Raw genomic sequence first — 24,586 nt, 5'->3', positions numbered from 1 at the left:
AAACACACACACACACACACACACACACACACACACACACACACACACACACACACACACACACACATCTCTATTACGTGCACACACACTTCCAACCACTTTCTCTCTCTCTCTCTCTCTAAAAGAGACACTATGTGGATATGAGACATGATAGATTGGGCAGGGGCCTCCCTGCTACCCACTGTCATAATCTACTGGAAGACACCAACGGCTCTCTGGGCTTGTTTGACAGCTCATAATTTGACAACCAGCAACCTTAGGAAGGGTAAGAGGGCTTATTCACTTCACTGGGGCAGCTCAACTTCACTGGGTCTGCCCAAACCATGTATTGCTACATGGCAATGTAAATAAATAATTTTTATGATTTATCTCATCTCCTAGTGCATTTGCTTTGATAATAGCTTTTGAGTTGGAGGCTATAACTTGTGTCATAGCGTATGTAAGAAATATGGTTTCACAAATTCACAATGACTCAACTAGCAATGGTAAATAATGCATTTCTGTAGATATTTTCAATTTAGAATGCTTGGAAAGTGTGCATGCTTGAAAAGCTAAACTGAAAGTTTCTTCAGTTTAAAATATTTAGCTATTTCATTTTATGTGTATGATAGCATTACATTTTTTAGTGGTGTCAAGCATAATTAGGGTGCACAGCTACAACTGCAGACTATTACAAATAGACAGTTAAAAATTGGACATATTCTTTTCACAGTGGAGTCAGTTGCCCATCCTATATCCAAAAGCCCACAATAGTCAAACCTGTCAACCTAGATGTATTTTACATAGGCTGCACTGTATATCCGTTTCTAACTTGCACTGGCAAAAATCATCCAATGAAATCAATTCTTTCCAGATACCTTGCTGGTAAGAGAAACATCTTAGCACAAACCCTGAAACAAAGATCCACACTGACACCCATACCCACACACGCGCACACACACACAGACCCAGACACAACAGCGTGCATACACACAAACAAACACACCCACACACACACACACACACACACACACACACACACACACACACACACATAAACACACCGGTGTGCATACACACACACACACACACACACACACACACACACACACAATAGTGTGTGCCCACTGGTGCACTGTTCATTCATCTCAATCATGGAGATGTAATTACTCGGCGGCAGGGGGGCTTGCGGTGTCTCATTCTTCTCCATTTAGATCGGACGCTCTCCGCTCCTCAGCCTCACCGCAAACACCCAGCAGGGCCCAGGCATCAGAGCCCAGAGCCGGGGAAGAGCGGGTCAGGGCAACTGATTGGAAATAAAGGGATGACTTGAAAAGGACAGATGGATGGATAGATGAGAAGATGAATTAATGAAGAGATGGATGGATAGAAGGATGCTTAGATAGTTAGATGGATGGATGGATGGATGGATGGCATGGATAAATGAATGATCGCATGCACTGAGCGATTGAAAGGCTAAAAGGTTCACTTGGGTAGTCACTTGAAAAAGTAACTACTGCTTTTTTCTGATGACTGACTGATCGATTTGTTGACCGACTAATGGGCCCCTTTGACTGATAGGTCAACTGCATGGTAGACTGAATAAACAACTCCGGTAGGCCATGCGATACTCTAAAGACCGCCTGGCTGTCCTGTTCGGCAAGCCTTAGACTGGCAATGATAAATAAGCACAAGATGCTTTCAATGTTACTGCCTAAAGACATTCTAGAAGCCTCCGTCTAGGAAAGATAGATAACTGCAGGCATCGCTTCAATGTCAATAACCAGTCAATAACCAGTGACATACGACATCTTGAATGCACTTCTATTAGCTCCTGTCTGGTCTGCAAAACAATAAAGCCACAATCGCTCCATTATTGAAGAAATTGCCTGAATTGCTATTAGCAGTTGTGTTAGACTATAATCTCTAAACTTACCCACTGTGAATGTGTCTGCTTTGCTTGGGATCATCTTTTCATAAGGTAGCTGCAAGCTTGTTCTGGCTTATTCCCAGGACATTAAAAAGTTTTCATCTCTCAATCTCTTTTTTATTTCCTCTTGCATAGCAAAAAAAAAGAAAAACAAAGTTTGTTCCCCCTCACATCCGACAGGAACAAAGAGTAGTGTTACATAAAGGAAAGACCTGCTATAGCAAAGGGAGAGAGCCGTAAGCTGAACTCAGCCCTGTTTCTAAAGGATCCCTGCAGCTTGTGACTGCGACACCTAAATGCCAAGCTCTTTGGTAAGGTATTCAGAGCGCATACTACACCGCAGCGATGGCACTCGGTCCTACCAGTACAGCTCAGTCAGTCACAAAGGAGGTTAGAATGATGTTCTTGCTAGTTCTTGCATGTTATGAAACTTTGCAAAACAGCATGCATGTGCATTGCATGTATCAGTTTCAAAATCACTGGCAATGCAGCCAAGGTTTTGGAGCCTTAATAGGCTAGCTGGGTTGTGTCTGGAGAAAGCACAGCACCCTGCAGTTTCAGTCGATTTTCTTGACAGTGAACCCAGTGGGGATTAGTTTTCCAGACACCTGTAGGGGATAGGGGTGGGGGTGAGTGGGGGTATTAAGGCTTCCCCGGGGAGCGGTCATGACATACCCCGTCTGCCTTTCCGTCGGACGCCGTGACAACCAGTGTGTATCGATCCGTCGTCTCCCTGTCCAGCGTCTTGTTCAGAAGCAGGAGTCCAGATCTACATGGATAAATTCAAACACAAACAAGACACTGACACACCACCAAGTAAGTAAATAAACAAATAAAACATACACATAAAACGAGGCCACTGTGATATTGAAGTAAAATGCTGTGGAAATGCGTTTGACAGCCGTGGCTAAGCTCCGTCGAGATTTCATGACATACTCAATGCCACTATTGGGTGATTAGAGAGGGACTTCTGGAGTAAGGAATAAGACTTCAGCCTTCCCCATCTCAGTGGCGTTCTAATAAACATAATACATACTATATCGGGATTATGACAGGGCTTTAAATCCATTATTAATCATTAAATCCATTATGAATCCATATGTGATTAATTATATAAGGCTATAGACTATAAGCTTTGAAGTGAAAGTCTCCATCTGAGTTGGCAAAAGTAGCTTCCTGTTTCTCGCGTATTGGACTGTAGCCTTTAAGAATGCCATTCAGACATCATACAGGGTGAAAGGAAAGTGCTTTAAATGTCAAATGATATGCCAATTGGCTTCAGTTCTTTTACAAAAAATCACTTTGTCAAGTGCACTCATTGAAATATTTGATTTGTGATAGGAAAATAAAGCTTGTATAGTGAGTAGACAATTTTTGTTTTAATGGAAGTTTTTAAATGTACTGGTGGAGTTGTTACAGAACTGGGTGCATACACACACACACACTCACACACACACACACACACACACACACACACACACACACACACACACACACACACACACACAGCACACACACTCACTAGAGGAGACACGCACACTCAGACAGAGCCACCCCAAACCGGCCCTCCATTAAAGCCCATCAAAAGCATTAACAAAGGAATATGAGAGATCATTTAACACAACAGCAGGACTCCGCACAATCAGTGAACAACAGAACAGAACAGAACAGAACAGAACGGAACATTTTCTATCAGCTCGCTCAGAAGTGCTACTGAAGCGCCAACCACTTGGTGGAGGACTCAGAAATGCAAATGAGCACAGCTCGGAAAACACAGACAGACACAAAAGCAGGGGTCACTCCACAGATCTGATTATTTTGTTCGAATTTTTTTTTTTGTTCGAGAGCTGTTCCAATCTTGATGTTATTGTTTCAAAGGTCTCCTCAACACTGCTCGTTCCATTTATATCCACGCCGTAGGAAACACTCTTCAGCGGTTTTCTGCTTTTCATCATGGCAATGTGTTAGGAGGGCACAGACGGGCCAGGTGTGAAAAGACTGGGTAGAAAGCTGATCTGTACCAAAGACTAATAAAGAACAATAAAAGGCTAATAAAAGATTAGATGGTTTAGCCCTTTTTTCATTAACATACTGCATAGCAATAAACACCTAGAGAGTTAAACTAGTTAACCAGTCACACAAATGATCAGTTTTGAACAAACAAACTCAAAAGCCTTCATTAGACAAACACAACATGATCACGGTGGTTACTGGCTTAGACGTCATAATAACTAAACTAAAAACTAAATCCACAAAAACGAATAGGAGGGCTGGAACTAAGTGCACCAAATGATCATTCTCTCTCTCTCACACACACACACACACACACACACACACACACACACACACATAGGCACAGACATACAGGTGCACACACACACAGACATACAGGCGCGCACATGCATGTGCATGTGCACACACACACACACACACACACACACACACACACACACACACACACACATAGACAGGCAAAGACATAAAGGCACGCACGTGCATGTGCACACACACACACACACACACACACACACACACACAAGCACACAAGCACACACACACACACAGACAGGCAAAGACATAAAGGCACGCACGGGTGCATGTGCACACACACACACACACACACACACACACACACACACAAGCACACACACACACACACACACACACACACACACACACACACACACACACACACACACACACACACACACACACACCCCACAGAGGCACACAGACACACATACCTCCATCATCACACTGAACAGTTTCTATTCGCCTGGTTATTGAGGGGGCAATCGTGACATGGACTGATTAATATTTTATAGTGTTTTCTCCAACCTATGTCTACTTGCAGCGACTGCAGCAGAGGCCGCTGATCAAATTTGAATTTTAGGCCAATGATTGAAGTCCCCTTTGTCCCCTCAGGGTTGCCTTGCAGTCTGCTTCTTATTAGAAAGTAGGAGTTAGTAAGAGAGAAACAGAGAGAGAGAGAGAGAGAGAGAGAGAGAGAGAGAGAAAGAGAGGGAGAGAGAGAGAGGTGTGAACAAGAGGTGAATAGGGAGAAGATATAGAAGGAAACAGTAAGAGAGAGACAGAAAAAGAGAGAGAGAGATGGGGAGAGAGAGAGAGAAGAAAGAGGGAGAAGATATAGAAGGAAACAGTAAGAGAGAGACAGAAAGAGAGAGAGAGATGGGGAGAGAGAGAGAGAGAGAGAGAGAGAGAGAGAGAGAGAGAGAGAGACAGGGAGAAAGGAAAGAGACTGAGAAAATTCAGCAGTCCTCCCATCGAGACCACATTGCTTGGAGGTGCCTTGCAGATGCAAACATTTGACCCGGCATGATTCAGTGTACGCAAACTGTTTAAGTATATTTCCCTCCACAACACATTAGCATTCGTGCTACGCGGCGTCTGCCAAGCCCAATATCGTGGCCTAATGAGCAACCCTGCTTCTGCTCCTTCCCCCAAATCATCCCAATGATATGTGTTTCCATTCATTTATTCCTTATTAATTATGCATTCTTTAGGCTTGGAGAGGTATACATATATATATAAAGAGACTATCCTCACGGATGTGTGTGTGTGTGTGTGTGTGTGTACTGAGAAGATGGGAATGATGAGTGCCTGGAGGTTATATAAATGTGCCATGCTGAAATACAAAAAAACAACTGTTAGACCTCCTCGAGATGGATTTACCCGTAGCCCTGCCTGTACCATCAGGAGGAAGCAGCAGAACTTTCACTCAGTGTCCAATATGGAGGAGATACACTTTAGGGGGTAAAAAATCGCTTACTCTTGCAGGAGTCCGAAGGTGCCGTCAGGATTGCCCCTCTGGATCGTGTAAGTAATGGGATCCTTTTCACGGTCTGTAGCCTGCACAGACAGACAAGGTCTTTTGTAAAGTGTTGCACTGATAGCATTACTTGGGGATAAAAAAAAACAACTATCAGATTGTGATCATGCCTAAAAGCTCAAATCCTCTTTTCTCTGCGGAACTAGTGGAATGAGCTTACCCCTCAATGTCCAGAGCATGTTATAAAAAATAGCAGACACAGCACTTTGGAAACAGCAGACACATGAATGTAAGGTGGTACGGTATATAAACTGTGTGAGGAGTTCTGTGTGAATGATCTTCACCTGTATGTTGACCAGTGTGGATCATTATATTTGGGGTTTCCATGTGTGTGTGTCTGCTTGCCAATGTCAGTGTAGGTGAAACAGCACATATACAATGTTGCTCCTTTCTTCTTGGCTATACACACCTTTCGCTATGTGTTGGAATGTCTGTGTGTGTGTGTATTTGTGTGTGTGTGTGTGTGTGTGTGTGTGTGTGTGTGTGTGCATCGTGTGCATGCGTGCATACTGGTGTGTACAGTATGTGTGTGTGTTTTAGTATGTGTGTGTGTGTGTGTGTGTGTGTGTGTGTGTGTGTTTCAGTGTGTGTGTGTGTGTGTGTGTGCACGTGTGCATGCGTGCATACTGGTGTGTACAGTATGTGTGTGTGTTTTAGTATGTGTGTGTGTGTGTGTGTGTGTGTGTGTGTTTCAGTGTGTGTGTGTGTGTGTGTGTGTGTGTGTTGTCCCCTCACCTGGATGTTGAGCAGTGTGCCTCCGGTTATCATTGCTTCGCTGACCTCCAGGCTGTAGAGGAGCTGGGGGAAGATGGGGGGACTCTGGTTGTTGGGCGGCAGCACCTCAATGTACACTGTAGTGATGGAGCTCCTGGAGACCAAGAGCATACAGTACAGTCAAGCCAGGCTTAAACCCAAACAAACAAACAAGGCAACAAACCCAAGCAACTGGCTTAAACCCAAACAAACCAGGCAACAAACCCAAGGAACAGTCTTAAACCCAAACAAACAAGGCAACAAACCCAAGGAACAGTCTTAAATCCAAACAAACAAGGCACCAACAAACATACTGTCTTGAATAGAAAAAAAAACATACAGACAGGCCATAAACTGCAAATATTGGTTATGAGGATGTGCACTAGTAAAACACTTGTGCAAGAAAAAAAAATGAACTGACCATAATGAACCCCAGAGAGAGGAAGACATCAACAGACGTAGCTTGTGTGACAAGCGTAGTTCATCAGCTCACATAAAGAAGAAATACATTCCAGCATGAGCTATTATATACGATTTATTACTACTCAATTTCATTGTTTTTTTGTTTTTTTCAAGTTTGTTGATGCATGACCTAGCCCGATAGTTACGGGAAGCTTAAAGTAAAGAGGTAAGAGCAGCTTTCTGAGAAGAGCCCGGAGATAAATGGATAAAACACCGAGATGGTCACACGGGACTCTCATCGTTTTAAAGAAACACTCAGGTGTGACAATAGCTGGCAAAACACACACTTTTAAGCCCCTCTGCTTCTCCCTAGGGTGGCTGGTCTTTTTTCAAATAGGTGGCGCGTAGCCGACCTGGATGTGGTCCAACGTGTTTCTGGAAGAGCCAGCATCTCGTAGGTCATTTTGTTTTTGCTCTCCGGGAAAAAAAAGAGAAACTTTTGCAACTGACTATCCATATTTAAGTGCCATCTGGCCAGCGTCGTTACACCTTCTGGTTTTTCAATTATCTGATTTTTTTTTCCTTTTTCTTTTCCTCCATGGTTTCCTTTTTTTTTTTATTTATAAAAAAAAAAAAAAAACAGGTTTTCATTGTTTCCATAAAACCTTTCATGTCCAACAGACCATACGTGTTTTTTTTTTTTGTTTGTTTGCTTTTTTATTATTATTTTTGTTTTCATCACATGGATGTGTTTTCCTCCTACAATGCAAGTGCAGAGGTGCCCAAACACATTCCCTACACAAATGCACACAAAAACAAGGCTGCTCGGGAGCCTTAGTGATTCTGCGGCCACCCATAATAACTGGGTCTGGTGTAAAGCAGGAGAGATTGAATTGGTCCCAAGAGACAAACCATGGCCTATTCTTCCTTTCTCTCCCTCTCAAGAAGGGATGAAATAAAAGGGTGGGAAACAGTCACTCGTTTCTTTCTCTCTGAGTGGCAGATGGACAAGTGGCACTATTGGCATGGCGTCGGTGGATGTTTCCAGAATAGCCCATAGGGGAGGGGAATGAAGCGAATCACTCAGACCCTCAGGATTGTATTGATTTACAAATGGGAGGTGGGGTTGGGCAGAGTGGATAAGCAAGCCAGCGCTGCGTGCCACCACATGTGAAGTCCTGGCTGGGACAGAAAGGGAGCGTCTCCGACTCTCTGCCTCTCCCTCGGCATCGGCACGGCATCACAGCCACACAGCTTCCCATTTCCCCTGAACCCCAGAATAACATCAACACCCTATATACCAACTAAACATATGAACATAAGCAGACACACACACACACACACACACACACACACACACACACACACACACACACACACACACACACACACACACAAATACACACACACACACACACACACACACACACACACACACACACACACACACACACACTCACACACACCGCAAATACACACACACACACACACACACACACACACACACACACACACACACACACACACACACACACACACACATACACACACAGAGCCTCTGCCCTTAGCCTCATGTGGTATTCAGTGCTGCAGTAGTCTATAGATGAAAGACCTGCACAAATTGCTATTCTGCACATGTGTAGCATAACATTACATAACATAAATCCCTTATGTATATCTTTAAAAGTCTCCTAATGAACATTTAGGGGATTGGAGGTGACAGATAATCATAAGCAGAACATATTTGAAGCGGGATAATTATTTCAGCTACGCTCCAAACTAAACATACTAATGAACTGATGGCAGGATAATTAATGTGCATGATTTCACAGTTGGCTCGCAAAACTGGTGCTGCACCACATGATATTTCAAAATGAAAATAGCGCCGAGGGCTAACAACAGTGTTTGCAGACAAACGGAACTGCGAAAGGCAAAAGAGGAATGTTGTACCAAAGAGTCGGGAAAATAATTCTAACAAATACATATGCATGCCTACAACAGGTGTTACTGTAATGTGTTTTGGATGAGCAAGGCAACAGAGATGTGTTGTGCCAGAGTCAAGCAATGTATTTCACAAATACATATGCATGCCTTCAAAAGACATTATGCTCCTTACAGGAACAAGGCAATAGAGATATGTTTTGCCAAAAGAGTCAAGCAAAAGATTCCGCAAATACATATATACAGTATGTCTCCAAGAGGTGCTAAAGTTCCTTACACTAATGCACTGCCATTGCCTTTCAACCTGTTTACCTATCTAAAAATGTTAATGTGCTATACAGTATATACAGTATAATACTTACTACTTACAAACTTTTCTAGGTTTGAAAGAACGTGTGCGAACGAAAGAAAGTGTGTAGAGAATACCAGTAAATAGGTTCCATTATGATCATGCAAAATTCATCACCTCTCTTTATCACACATCTCTGGCTTTGTGACAACATGTATGGAATAGCATGTAAGTCAGCTAGGCTAGGAGTATCACAGCGCCCACAGCCCTGATCTGCTTTCCACTGAGATCAAATTACATCGGAGCACACACTGCTGAAAGTTAGCTTGCATTAGCTTTACATCTTAGCAGTCACCTTTGTCCAAACTATGACACAAATCCCTTGAGGCAGTATAGTCCACGACACAACTGTCAGAAGCAACTCCATCAGGATCAGGATCAAGGATAGCGAGGCACACAAACATATATCCCTAGACTGCAGGACCTCTTGTCAAAACAGAGCGAGGCAAGGAGGACAGTAACACCTGGTTACGGTCTCAAATTGAAAATTGATATTCTCCTGGGAGATATCTTGGCTGATACTTGAGGGATACTGAGTTCAATACCATTTGGAACAGCAAGTCCATCTGATGAGTCCATCGCTGATCATCATCTCTCTAACTTCCCCAAGTGATTAAAGGTACACTATGCAGGTTTAGGTATTTTTGGCAACTGTAGAGCTCTCTCTAGAGTCACAATGTATTTATATGTTACTCTGCTATTGAAAAGCTTCTATAGCAAGCTTTTTGCGACTTATCCCCACTGTACACAATGCAAATGCTTTTTTTTGTGGAGGTGACAATGACAAGGTAATATTTCAAGATTCTCGCGAGATTTGGCGGAGGCGCCACTCTCGCCTATTACAAGTTTGTTTACCATCAAATTGGGTTCATAAAGGTGAAAATCTTGCATAGTGTGCCTTTAAGCCTAATTAGGAGCACTGTAGAAACATGACCAGCCAAGTGAGAGGTCCTGTGATATCTTGCAGCTATAGTGCAAGAGTGGGTCTTGCAGACACCGCTATGGTATATCATTATATAATCAAGATCATACAATAGGTCAGGACTGTTTGCTAAATGTAAGGATCAAGCACTGACTCTGCTCTGTATAATGACAATAAACTGAAATGAACTGAACTGAACTGACGATACAACAGACAAGAGTTTGGGATTGAGAAAGACTCTGATACTTAAGGTCATGCTGGAATACCTAACTTGGCAGCACAGGTAAGTAAAATGTACTTTCCAAAAGAAAACAGATGCAGATATTTACACTGTTAGATCATTCTAACTTCTGTTGGATGGGACATTCATTGAGAAAACGCCTGGAAGACTGCCTCTGTAGTCTGATGGCCTTCATCACATCTGAACCCAACTCTTTCATCTCGATTTATCTTACCTTGCATGGAAGCCTATTTGGCATCCCTTTCAGATAATCATGGGATGTAGGAATATATTTTTTTCACTCGCACTAACATGCCTCCGTTCAATTCTCCGGACAAGTGCCTCTAACCCAAGGCTAGAGACCCAGCACTACACAGAAACACTGTATTTCATACTACATTTTAAAGCTCTTTTCAGTGCCAGCAGCAAAACGGCCTTTTTAAAGGAACCATATGTAAGATTGTGGCCAAAACTGGTACTGCAATCACTTTCAAATTACTGTAGAGAGGTGTATCCCCTCCCCCTCCCCCCTGACTCGAGGTTGCCAACCCGGATGCCGAAACACTACTGACTTCGTGATTAGTAGATAGGTGGAGGTCGGAGCATCAGGCCAAAACACAGAGTGACACAACATCAACATCAGTTGAGGGCTGCAACTTCACTTTTTAAATTACAATATCCTGGCCGGACTACTGTTGTCAGTGATATAAGTATTTGAAATTAACATGATTTCTTAATGTCTAGTGACATATTAGGGCCATTTTATGATTAATTGAAATACATTTCTTACATACGGTTCCTTTAAAGATAGACTAGACCAGGGGTTTTTAAATGTTTTGTGTGTGTGGACCACTATTTGTAATGAAGAATTTTCGCGGACCACCTCATAATACCCTTAATAAAATGTCTATACACAGTCCTACCTGAATTAATCTGCACCTCTTAATAGGCCTACTAGCACTAAAACTAGGCCTACAGTATAACTGGGCATCACATCAGTAGGCTATCGTAAAAGCACCAATATGTCTAAAACAAAAATGTTTTTTTAATACTTCAAAATAGCATTTGATAAATTAACCTTACATTTTCAGTAGCCATATGTGTGTAGATTTGAACAAAATCTAGGCTGGTTCTTAGCGTGAGCTTTTACTGCCCAAGAAATTGGAACCATGCTCGGAGTTTGAATTCTCGTTGTGAAATAAAAAATTCCACTGGAGCTCCAAGCGGTTTTGACTCTTCGAGTCACTGTACATAGCTAATTTAAATACACTTATGGGGTGGGTGTTTGCGTTTCTTTAGGAATCCGCCGTCTTGGTTTGTATAGAAATTAATATTAATTGACACATAGGCTACTCGTAAAAGGGCGGATACAACAGGCTTGTTAAAAGAAAGTTTACTGCACGGCTGCCACATATTTAATTTATTTATTTACTCAAGCGCCCGATGGCATAATCAAGTTCATTTCAACAACGTATTTTCTTAACAATATATTATTAAATGTATAACGTTACAGTAACAAGAACATCTGTCTGTCTGAGAGCGAGAGAGAGAGATAGAGAAGGAGGAGAGAGAGACAGAGAAAGAGAATAAGTTTTCTTTTCACCCTCCTTTTTTGTACCTTTATGAGGAATCTGGCCCGACTCACTGTTATTAGTAGAACTAGAGTTAACATCTGCCTCTTTTCTCTTCAGAGAACCTGTTGCCATCCACCGATCCATGTTGTGGTTCTAACCAGTTCTTCTAACCGTTAGCGCTTAGCGGCACTGCACTTGAACGTCACAGCCTAGCGCCACTAGCCTTTTAGTCACACAATAATCACACAATAACTTTACTATTTAATTTACATTTAAATTTGATATGAATATACATATTCTTAGAATATATGTTAGCATTTCCTAGTAAAATAAAGGTTTAAAAATTTATTATTTTATATTTTATTTTGCTTTTCCACGGACCACCTGCAGTACCCTCACGGACCACTAGTGGTCCGCGGACCAGTTTGGGAATGACTGGACTAGACCATAAAACTACAAAGCAGTCCCACTGACCTCCTCTGGGCCTTGGGGCCATTGTCCATGGCCTCCACAGTGAGTGCATAGGTGCGGCCCACGGCCAGACTGATGCCCGACATGGCTTTGATCACCCCCGTGTGCTTCTCGATCACAAAATGGCCCTGGTCTCCTGCCAGGATGCGGTAGGTCACCTGGCCGTTGGGGCCCTCATCCGCATCCACTGCCGTTAGCTGAAAAACACATCACAGCTGGTTCACAAATAATAGTTCTAAGACATCAAAGCTTTTCTAGCCTTTGTGTTGGATGGTGGACGGGAGACAGGAAATGAATAGGGGAGAGGGTTTGGGACAGGACCTCAGGCCAGACTGTGGGCACTGGGCCTATATGTGGTTAGGGGCATAGATATTAGAAAGCCAGATACCACATTGTCCGTCGAGTTCTATTAAGTGACATAAGTAAACGTGGCCATCATATTGCTGGGGGCAAACACTTGCCGGCAATAAGAGGCACTGTATCTCCATTAGCCTCCAGTGATTGTTGCCCCCACCATGATGGTGGCGCTATATACGTACGTTCTGGAGCCCAATGCGGCATCTATCTTTCTGATATCTATGGTTAGAGGCACCAAAGATCTTAATGTCAAGCTCTGAATCCCCTGGACTTTCAATAGTAAATTTGAGCTGATTGGTTTAAACACTATAACCTGGAGAGGCAATAATATACTGAAACAGACCCAACTATATGCTTTGTTTAAAGAGTTCCCACATATGACTGCAACCTAGTCTGGGGCTCTGTCCTAACAAAGACAGTATTTATCAGTACCATTCAGGCATTGAATAAACTATAAGAGTGAAATGAAATACAATGAAATATAAATGCAACCATGAATATTTCAACATTCATATTTACACTTTATACATTATACATTATTTTTTAAATGACACATTATTAACACTTCTCACAATTGGAAAATGTTTTATGACTAAAGTCGTGAAATTTTACTTCCTACCCATTATTCATTCTCATTGTTCTCTAAAAATGGAGTGAGGCCATCCTAAAAATTGTGACCCACTTTTTATTCAAAACACAACAAATACCTCAGGACGAGCAGGGAGAAAAACAAAAAATAGAGGACATAAAAACAGCACATGATGGAGCCACATTAAAAATTCAAAAAGGCCTCAAATGACATTGACAGTAACACGACAAGAGGGGAAAAGACATTTTAAAGCGTCCCTAAATAAAGACGAAACTGTCCCTATAACTCGTTAATACACTTTTCTTAGGGTTCATTTTCTAGGGCTGTTCGAGCAAAGTTAACCATCTGGGTTAATAAGCCTAAATTAGAGTGTGCTTCCAAAGAAAAACACCTTATTAAATCAAATCATCTGAGGAGCGGGTTCAGCGCGTTATCGACCCGGCATTCAACTTGTCTTTCGCCTCCCCCACCGCTCCTCTGAGGCCAAGAGCCCTTTGATTTCAAGCTGTGAAACCGAACGTGACCTTTCATGTCGATCATTTGTGCCAGCATGTCGAAGACACCAACTGACTCAGTAGCCATGGTCTGACTGCAAAATAGACTATTATCCGCCCGCAGCCCGAAAGCACTGACAAGCAAGCATGGCCAAAAACGATACGAAAAAAAAAAAAAAAAAACTGCACTGAGCCCAAAGCCGCACAGAGCCCCTTGGCAATTATTTTGGCTGTATGCCATGTATAAACGAGGCCTCACTAATGCTATTAGTCTAAGTGAGTGGAGTGTGTTTGCTGCGGTGGCGGAGTGTGTTTGACTATTGATTACCCGCAGCACAGTCTCTCCCGGCTGCATGTCGGTGAAAACGTTGACGCCGTACGAAACGTTGGGGAAGGTGGGCGTGTTGTCGTTGGCATCGATCACAGTGATGTTGACGGTCACCGGCGAACTCTCTTGGACGCCATCCGAGGCGATCATCTGTGGGGACGAGGAGGGAGAGGAAGAGAATGAAGAGGACATTTGAGAAGAGGGAGGAAAAATTACCCATGAGATCAGCACAGAGAATAAAAAAAAAAACATAGTTTTTCTAAACATAAAAATAACTATTTTACAGATACACAGAGAAAAAAAAAATCTTTCAGACTGTGCAGTGATCAGAACTTGCTGATGCAGGTGAACTCGAGGCAGGGAATGGAATGGGACTGGGATGCAATATAAGGTGTCTCTAGGCGCCACAAGTCACAGTCGTTTGAGTGTGACAAACTCTGCCAGCTCCACGAGCCATGAAGCAAACTAATGTAGTGTAAGTGGTTTGGAAACACACCAAATGCCCTCCTAAAGAGAGAGTGTCTGAAACATACAGTATGAGATTAAAGGAAAAGAAAACAATATATTTACATACAGCATGTGCTTTATGAAATAAACCCACATTAACAAACAAACAAACAAACAAAGAAAAAGTAAATAAATAATTTAAATAATTGAAAAACATAATAACAGTACATTCAAAGCAGGCGATGAGTGCTTAGTAGAGCATCGATTCAATAGCCTGAGCAGGCATTTTTTTTTTTTCATTAGCTGATGGCTGCCAGGTTTGTCTGCTTAAACTGTCCAGCCTTAATGAATGCTGCTCAGGCGGAGTACCTGCAGTTGAGATTTGCCCCATCATCATCATCATCTTACACAAACACACACACACACACACACAACCACACACACACCGTAAGCTTCCAGATGCCACAATGATCTGTGAGGATCACAAAGAAGGAAAAAAGACAATAGAAGCAGAGGGGAGAGAAGAGGAGGTGACAAGAGGCTGTGGCTTGCCATCTCTCTCATTCTCAGAGCCTCAGAGGAACAAACACACGCACGCACACACACACACACACACACACACAGAGGGGAGAGGGAGAGAGAGGAGAGGGAGAGAGAGAAAGAGAGAGAGAGATAGGGATAGCAAGAGCGAGCGTGAGAGAGAGAGAGAGAAAGAGAGAGAGGGAGTTACAGTTTGAATGGGTAAGGTTGTGTGGCCTATGCTAAATGACTCATCTGAAATGATCCAAGCTGGTGATGACAGACATGTTGAGCTCAGAGCAGAGTCTTCACATCTTGAACACACAAAACACGTACACACACACACACACACACACACACACGCACACTAAACACACACACACACACACACACACACACACACACACACACACACACACAAACACAATCTTGAACACACAACACACACACACACACACACACACACACACACACACACACACACACACACACACACACACAAACACACACACACACACACACACACACACACACACTAAACTACAGGCAACCTTACAGCTTGGCAGCTTGAGGTAGCAGGGAAGAGCAGTAGACATATATTCTCCTCTGACACTGAGATGAAACCAACGTGCTTTGTACTCCTTGTTCTTCACGCCACACGGCGAGGACTCTCCTGGGCTACTGTACCCCTGTCACAGGTACATCTCTGTCTGCCTCAGATAAATGAGTTTGTCCTTTTCCTAACCCGCCCATCCCATGCCTTGTTAAGGCCGTCATTTTCATCACAGTCTGTCATCACCCACGCAGAGCTTAAGCAGAGAGAGAGATGACGTGTTGTTTCAGGTCCTCACTGGTTTCAAGAAAGAAAAGTAAAAATCCTAACCCTCCAGAAACCATCTTCTAGAAAGTCAAAATGCTATTCTGCAACACATAAATTGCTGTGCATGTTTTAGTAATTTTGTTTGAATATTTTTTTTCCGAACAGGTGCTTTGCTACTTACTGTAGGCATGCAATAAACTTAAAATTAAAATTAAAAAGTGACTATTATCTGGCACCTAACCTTGTAGTCTGACAAAAAACCCTATCCTGTCTGGAACGCTTGGGAGTTCTTGAATTTCCCCTTGGGGATCAATAAAGTATCTATCTATCTCTATCTATCTATCTATCTATCTATCTACTGTATCTATCTATTGTATCTATCTACGCTATTTCTCCATAACAGCTAGAGACATATTATCTTGCCGTTGTATTAGAGAGGACCGAGGCATTAGCATCATAATCCATCCTTACTCCACCTGCACTACCGACGGCACCAGTTTTTGTGAATCAGCCAGTGTCAAGATCAGTGCCCTGAATGCCATGAATACTCAGACAGACTCCCGCCCCCCTTCCTCCTCCTCTTCCTCCTCCTCATCAAACAGAGCTACGGGCACTCACAGCTGCATCGGTATTCATTAAGTCTCAAAGGCCGTCTCGCTTCCATGTCTGCGTCTGCGGGAACCAGACAACCAGACACAACACTGCTTTGTTTAGGCAGGTTTATTTATCTATTTGTTTATTTTTTTTCTTTTTTTGTTTTGGTTACTGATGTTTTTGATGTTGTTGCTGCTGCTTCTGGTGGTGTTGCTTTTCACTTATTTCAGGGGATGAAAACACAAGAGTAGATCAAACACACATCCAGTAGGAAAGAGAGAGAGACACACACAGCATCACACTATTGTTGTCTTAGCAGGAGGCCAATCTGGTTACTGGGAATGGTATTGGGATAAGGGAATAGTGGAAATATATTGACTCTGCACCACTCCACAAATGCATTCTATCCAGACGCTTTCTCTGACCACATTCTCTTCGACCAACGCAGATGATGGAGCTTTCCCTTTCTGATCACACTGATGTGAGAGGTATGTGTGTGTGTGTGTGTGTGTGTGTGTGTGCATGTGCGCGCGTCTGTGCGTGTTTGTTTATGTACACGAGTGTTCCTTGCTGTGTACAGGAGAGGAGCCGGCGCTAAGATAAATGGAAAACTATCACCAAATTCATCTTGGCGGCATTCCAGTTCCCAACTGTGCGGCACCCCTCGCACTTCTCAATTTAAGAGCTGACAAGGCAGCGCTCCTTGGGCTAAGCAATGTGCCAGTTAGTGGCTCGAGTATCGATGAAAACTCCTCTACTCAGCGGCGGAAAAACACGCAGAAAGGAGTCAGGCTGCACTAGATCAACACACCAATGAAGAGAGTTGACAGTGTTGAGCACACAGGATTATAAGAAGCGAAACACAAACACAAACACAAACATACATCAACAAAGATGTACACATACACTTTGATGCACAACCACACACACTCTCTTTCACTCTCTCTCTCTCACCCCCTCTCACACTAACACACCCACACACATACACACACACATACACACACACACACACAAACGCACAAACACACACACAAACGCACACACCCACACACAAACATACAAATTCAGTTCCACTCATCTACAAATGCATATGAATGCACAGTATCTATGCACACACAAAAATAAGTCAACTTACTCCTACACTAAAATACACAACAGAAAATAAGCATGCCCTGGCTGACATACATCACTGTCTCACATTCTTACACAAGAAAGAGCCTGTACCATTTCACCAAATGACATTGTTTTAGCCAAAGCGACTTACAAAAAAGAGATCATTGCGCAGTGTGACTAGGGCATGTTAGTGCAGCTTTCTATTACACAGGGCTCTAGTTCAGCATGGCCGAGCAGAAAGTGTGAAAAACTATTCTTGACTTAAATACTGGGTATCTTTAGTAATAACTCTGACTCTGCCAGCAGAAGACAGCAATTAATTACATCTAATTTAATTTAAAGCTGCTTTAAAGACTAGTAACTGAGTCACGGATGACGGACTTGGATAATAAAGACGCTACAGTGCATCACATTACACCATGAAGGTCCCATTCATCTTAAAGCCAGTTTCATTTTTCAAACCATCTCCTCAATCTGATTGCTTTTAGTCTAAAATCAATACAAAGGCCTTGCCTTGCGATTGTTCACTTATGTTTATACATGCATAAAATGCAAACACAAGGACTTTCAAACTCATACATAAACTCAGACACTAACATATACAAACTTACATGACAATAGGAAGAAGACATAAACAACTCATACACACACTCTCTCCAAATCCTTACACACACACATCTCATATTACCGCAAAAAGATGGCTGCTGCCAAGAAATAAAACAAGGGGTAGTCTGGCAGTCTTTTGTATGGGCCACAATAAGGTATTATTCTGCCAAACACAGACGCCATTGTTCTGTCTCCCTGCCTGTTAAGTGTAGGGCCTGCTATGTAATACACTGCATCATTATGATGCACAATACCAGAAATGATTCAGACGCACAACGTGCAGCGTTGTTGTCACAATGCTATGGTATGCACTTCACCCAGAAAGCGTCAAATTTGGCACTCTCAGATAGGCAGCACTGCCACCGCCGCTGCCTGGGGAATAATTTCCTGTCCGCCGAGTTTGCAGTAGGACATTTTTCTGTGATTCACGTCTACGTGTGGTGCTGGTGTCAAGATCTGTCAGGTAACTTTACACCTGAAAGGTGTTGGAAGAGGCCTCTCAAAATAGTGCTGCTGAACGAGACACAAACTAAAGCTAAAGAGGTTAATCAAATAATCAAATAAATCACAGTAATTGAACCAATCACATCACCAGAGAAGCCACATGTCCTGTGATGAACCTGCCCTGTGAAACTCCCTGCCGTAGATGCTGCCATTACTTCAGATAAATTGTACTTATTTGGACGTAAAACTGTGCTCTCCTTGAAATGGCTACAGTAATGTTGCTTTGAGAGAGACAGAGAGCTACAGTCAATATTCTATTAAGGACATTTACAATTGAGTCAATAGAGAGAAAGGGGGAAAAAAGAAATAGACATGACAAAAGAAAGAAGGCAGAAAGAAAGAAAGAAAGAAAGAAAGAAAGAAAGAAAGAAAGCAAGAAAGAAAGAAAGAAAGAAAGAAAGAAGGAAAGAAAAGCACTATGGGAGAGACATGGTGAGTTCTGTTTTGGTGGTGATAACAAGGCAGAAATGTACGGGAACAACCCAGGCAGATTATTTAAACTCAACCTGACACAGGTGGGACAACTTCCAGCCGCCATGGGTGTGCATTCCAGATGTGGGTGTATCAGTGGCATTATACCTCCAAACCCCTCGCAATACATCATCTCACAGGCAAACACATATCACATGTCACTGTCTCTGCTGAAGCACTCATTGTGCAAAAGTAGTTTATACTCATACACTGCATTGTGATTGTGTTTTCAACAGAAATGAAGCTCTTGCTTGACTCTCCTACGCATTACAATATGCAGCACAGCAAGAGACAAACTATAGTGAAATGTGACATACATGAGCATGGGAATGAATGCAGTATTATTAGAAACTTTTATACAAATCCAAAAGCCTCTGGAAGGTGGCTCCGCAACAACAATATAGAATGTAGAAGTAAGAAAGATGGGAAATAAAAGAGACTAACAAAGTGCACAAAAGCGCACTCAACCCAAATTGAACTCATCTTAGGGTGCGAAATAAGATCAATAAAAACTATGATAAGGGAGGAAGACACACTCTTAAGCGTATACTATTGCTGAATTTATTGGAAGTGCAACAATAGAAGCATGCATCTCCAGTCTCATCAAGAGTATACATTTGATTCTGTGTGTGTGTGAGTGTGTGTGTGTGTGTGTGTGTGTGTGTGTGTTTACCTCTATTCGAGTGAAAGATACAACACAGAATATGAGATCGATGGAGTGAGAGAGAGAGAAAGATAGAAGGCGAGAAGGAGTGAGAGAGGGAGAGAGATAGAGGGAGTGAGAGAGATAGAGGGAGAGAGAGATAGAGGGAGAGGGAGTGAGAGAGGGAGAGAAAGATAGAGGGCAGGAGGGAGTGAGAGAGGGAGAGAGAGATAGAGGGCGGGAAGGGAGTGAGATGGATGGTGTTTGAGGGCAGGGGACAGGGTCAGGTGCGCGGTGAAAAGTGACGGGCGGCTCACCGAGAACACGTAGCTCTGCTGCTCTTCACGGTCCACGGGCTTCAGCAGCGTCAGGTGGCGGGCAATCCCCTGCGGGGTCACCGCGAAGATGCTGCCGTAGCTGCCCAGAGAGATCTGCACCATGGGGTCCCTGGTCTAACGGGCAAACAGGAGGCAAAAAGGACACGTCACTGTCAACATGAACAAAGCAGGAGGGAAATAAAATAACATGAACAGGTAAGACAGGAAAGAAGGGAATCCAAACTCATGTTCAAGTTGCAGCACTTTGTAGAAGGGTTTAACAAAAGCAGAACACAGACGAAGAACATGCCATGGTAAAGGATAGTAAATGTGACCGGTACGTTTTTAATCAAAGCGACTTGTAACAGGTTGGCATGTTCTCCAGCAGAATTACTGTGATCAGAGAGGACTAGGTGCCATTAATTTCCATAGTAGTAAAGAGGTCCTTTTGCCGTCCTAAAGGAACTTCTAATATGTAGATATTGAACAACCCACTCATTTGATGTCACTCTGAAACATTTAACTCTTGTCCCCCACCCCCCATCCCCAGTTCTTAGTCAACAGGCTTTCAGAGGCAATTCGTAAAACACAAAATGCACAGCACTTGAAATGTCTAATGGAGGAAAACGTTTAGCTATAACCATCAACATTCAAGACAGGATATGGTGGTTTAGCTTGACATGGAGGAACAGGATGTACACTGATTTTGGGGGAAATAATTGTCAGTGAACAGGTAACCAGTAGCATCTTGGTTACTTTTACTCTTGAAGGTTTGTGTTAGATTTTAATGCCATCAAATTTATATGTTTGTTTGTTTTTGTTTAATTTATGTCTCTTTGGTCAGTCTATAGATGGCTGAGTTAAACTGAGTAGTAAGCACTTATATATGAATACATTCTCTGGCTGATGAAACAATTAATCTGGGTGCAGAAGTTAATCCTTAATTGAGGACCAAAGTGAAACTGGGAGGATTTCAGTTTTACTGCCCCAACCCCCTGTGTTCTCAAGAAATGAAAAGCTGGAAAAAAAACACCTCAACACTTCAAAGCCATACCCACTAGGCTACAAGAACACACATGCACGCACGCACGCACGCCGCACGCACACACGCACACGCACACGCACACGCACACACACACACACACACACACACACAGAGAAATAAGTAAGCAAAGCCTGGAAACCATGCTAAAGAAACAAAACAAATAAAATAATTGAAAAGAATCAGCACAGCAGCATAAGGACAAGCAAGGAAGGGGGGAAAATAGAGAGAGAGAGAGAAAAAGAGAAAGAAGGAAAGAAAGAGTGAAACAAAAACAAGCACTTCACTTCAAATTACACACTTCCCTCTGAATACCTACAGGCGTAGCATTAACCGTGAGCTGAAGTCAGGAGAGAAAACATATGGCTTGTTATGGTGGATTATTCTCTTAAATGCTGACTTGCTCAGTGACTGATTTGGTGGCTACGCTGCAGTGCCTGGCAAAGCTGTAATGCAATAACGCAATTTCACAGTAAGATCAAATAAAAAAAAACATAATTAAGAAACAAAACAAAACAAAATGTCCATAATGATAGATAAACTAATCAAGACTTCACGCAGATGCTGCCTGATTGTTTGGGCAAAGCTATTATTGTCTGTTCAAGGTCATCTGATTGAGTTCAGCATTCACAGGCCTTGATGGTTGTGTCAGTGATCGTTTGCTTCAGTAATGAGGTTATGTAGATTGGGCAGGGATGTGACAGTCTGACAGAATTATTATTACACTCACTGAATGGCTGATTCCCTTTGTCTTGCAGAAACATCGTCAGAAGAAATGCATTGGGTAAAAGAAATAACACCTGAAACCTGAAGGTTTTTTTTTTTTTTCTGAATTCTGGAAATGTTTCTTGAGACTACTAGCAATAACTACAGGTTTTAGTACATGGTATTTTTCTGCAATCTCTCACACAAGGGAAAGCTGCACCATTGTCAAATATGAGAGCGATTCAAATCTGCCAGTATGGAACAGATGACTATTCACACATCCACACACTGGTTTCTCTATGCTCTCCAACTGTCACAGCTCTATTACATGAATCTTTCATTATCATCCAATCATGCTCCTCCTTTATGTGATGTCATCTCTGTAACTCACTTTCTTCTGAGTGCAAATGAAACTCATGAAAAAGAAAAAAAAGAAACGAGAAAAGATGAGGACGAAAGAAAGAAAGAAAGAAAGAAAGAAAGAAAGGCTGTCCGTTCCTACCTCTTCCATGTCATTATCGAGGGCGACGATGGCAAGCGGGGCTGTGAGATTGGCGTTGTCGGAGACGGTGGTGCCCACGGTTGCTGATTCGCTGATAAAGCCATGGTACACTGGCCTCTGGAAGTAGGGCGCCTGATTATTCTCATCAAGCACCTCAATGTGTAAATTAGCGAAGGCCGGTAGCGGGTGTCCATTGTCCTGCTCAGCCTGTGAGAAAGAGGGAGAGAGGGAGAGAGAGAGAGAGAGAGAGAGCAAGAGAGAGAGAGAGAGAAGAGAGAAGAGAGAGGGAGCAAGAGAGAGAGAAGAGAGAGTTGAGAGAAGAGAGAGAGTTGAGAGGTTAAAGAGGATGAATTAAACATAAGCAGGGATCTTTCAGACATCTTGAAGGAACTGCACAAGGAGCTAACAGTGTCTAATTCTTGTGATCTGGTTATACAATCATAGGCTGGTGTCGTCTTTGCTATGACTTTGGGCTGACACGTTCTTGACCAGACCATGTTTTTTTATGAATGTGCCCTAAACTGAAATAGAATGTGCCCTACTTTAAATATTAATTCCAAATAGTTTCCTTTACAGCCAAGGCACTTTCGAACTACCCACTTCTCAGTATGTAATAAGTAAAAAAAATAGATTTAAAAAATCATGGTCAAAGGACCTCCTCCTAAAACTCTTTACCCATTCTCAAATAAATATTGTTATGTTATAAACATATAATAAAAACACAATGCTATGTACTCATGCCATAGTACATTCTTTCTTCCTTTAACCATAATCTAAACCACTAACTCTTGTAATCAAGTAGTAAGTAAGTACTTATAAGTACTGTATGCCTATGTTCTGTAAAGTTGAGAAAGCCTGCCATTATTAAACATACTACAGTTGATACTGATACTTGGTGTGTCACACTGTTCACACTGGGCGGTGGTAGCCTAGTAGTTAAGGAGCTGGGCTAGCATGCAGTAGCCTGAAAAGCTGTGGGTTCAATTCCTGGCTTCCACCGTTGTGCCCTTGAGTAAGGCACTTAACCCTGAGTGAGTTTTTGTCTGGGGACAATGTAATCCCTTGTAATATAATTGACATATGTTAGTCACTTTGGATGAAAAGTGTCTGCTAAATGAATAAAGGTAAATGTAAACTATAGCCACAGAATACAATAAGGGTATAATAGCACTATATTTACTTGACTGAAATCTTACACCACTATGAAAATAGAGAGTCTTTGTGCAATATTGTGTTATATTGTATTTACTGTGACATGTTTTGGCTTACACTAGGGTATTCACACACTGATGACAATACACTCTGAAACTCTGGAGACCTACAGTAGCTGTGAATGGATGTCAAATTTCAGTTAACTGTACTAAACAGATTCTACTGTATGGTTCTTAACTTGTTTGGTGAGCTGTAAGATGGCATTGAGCCAATACATTGTTCCCTCTTGGTCACCTGTTTGCTTTTGACTGCTGTCAGTTCAAAACAAAAAACGCAGAACCTAATTCATTACTCATTCACAAAGTTTGCCTTCCGCCAATAAAACATGTATGTCAGGCCTCGTGAATTGGCAAACAATGTGACAATCAGCAAAGCAATTAGCTGTGTGACTAAAGAGAGGTCACTGTTTTTCAATATACTACCAATGGACTACCAATGGAATGCACAGGTTGACTTAGAAAATCAAACTTTGCCAATACTGTGGTTGTGGTTTTCTACCCATGAATGTACATTTACATGTATTCAATTAGCTGACACATTTATCCAAAGTGTCTTACAAATGGACTGACAGGTGAACCACAGTGCAAATGGACCATAAACAATAATGCACCCAATTTTGTTTTCACTGTGCAAGATGCTGGACATATCAATGAGCGTTCAGAAATGACAAAAACATCTTGAATTAAATAGTAATTGCTCAACCACTCTTTTGACACAGATAACAACTTAAGTAACATTCTCTTCATAGTGGGCCTCCTTGGAGAGGAATGCATCATAAAATCTGATTCATAATAAAATTTGAGAATTCTCATTTGAAAATGCCTTATATAGGATTTTAAGATTATTGGGGCGAATATTGGGTGCAACAGCAAATACTATTCAGTTAAGTTGCAATTCCACCAGAATTTTGTGAACAGCCATATTACAGATCA

General features: G+C 42.2%; 1 protein-coding gene across 1 annotated transcript in view; it reads right to left on the bottom strand.

The window, feature by feature from the left end:
* The window catches only part of pcdh15b (protocadherin-related 15b), a 215,784-nt gene that overhangs the window by 99,831 nt on the left and 91,367 nt on the right, over positions 1-24,586 (bottom strand). Inside the window, exons 12-18 of the mRNA XM_048233553.1 lie at positions 22,443-22,649; positions 20,194-20,328; positions 14,160-14,309; positions 12,395-12,588; positions 6,495-6,627; positions 5,700-5,779; positions 2,585-2,678 (exon numbers count right to left, since the gene is read on the bottom strand). Of these exons, the coding sequence (XP_048089510.1) occupies positions 2,585-2,678; positions 5,700-5,779; positions 6,495-6,627; positions 12,395-12,588; positions 14,160-14,309; positions 20,194-20,328; positions 22,443-22,649 (993 nt within the window). The remainder of the gene's footprint in view (positions 1-2,584; positions 2,679-5,699; positions 5,780-6,494; positions 6,628-12,394; positions 12,589-14,159; positions 14,310-20,193; positions 20,329-22,442; positions 22,650-24,586) is intronic.

The sequence above is a fragment of the Alosa alosa genome, chromosome 22 (assembly GCF_017589495.1).
Source record: "Alosa alosa isolate M-15738 ecotype Scorff River chromosome 22, AALO_Geno_1.1, whole genome shotgun sequence".
Classification (NCBI taxonomy): domain Eukaryota; kingdom Metazoa; phylum Chordata; class Actinopteri; order Clupeiformes; family Clupeidae; genus Alosa; species Alosa alosa.
The sequence above is the reverse complement of the archived record's forward strand: the minus strand, read 5'-3'. Positions and strand labels throughout refer to the sequence as shown.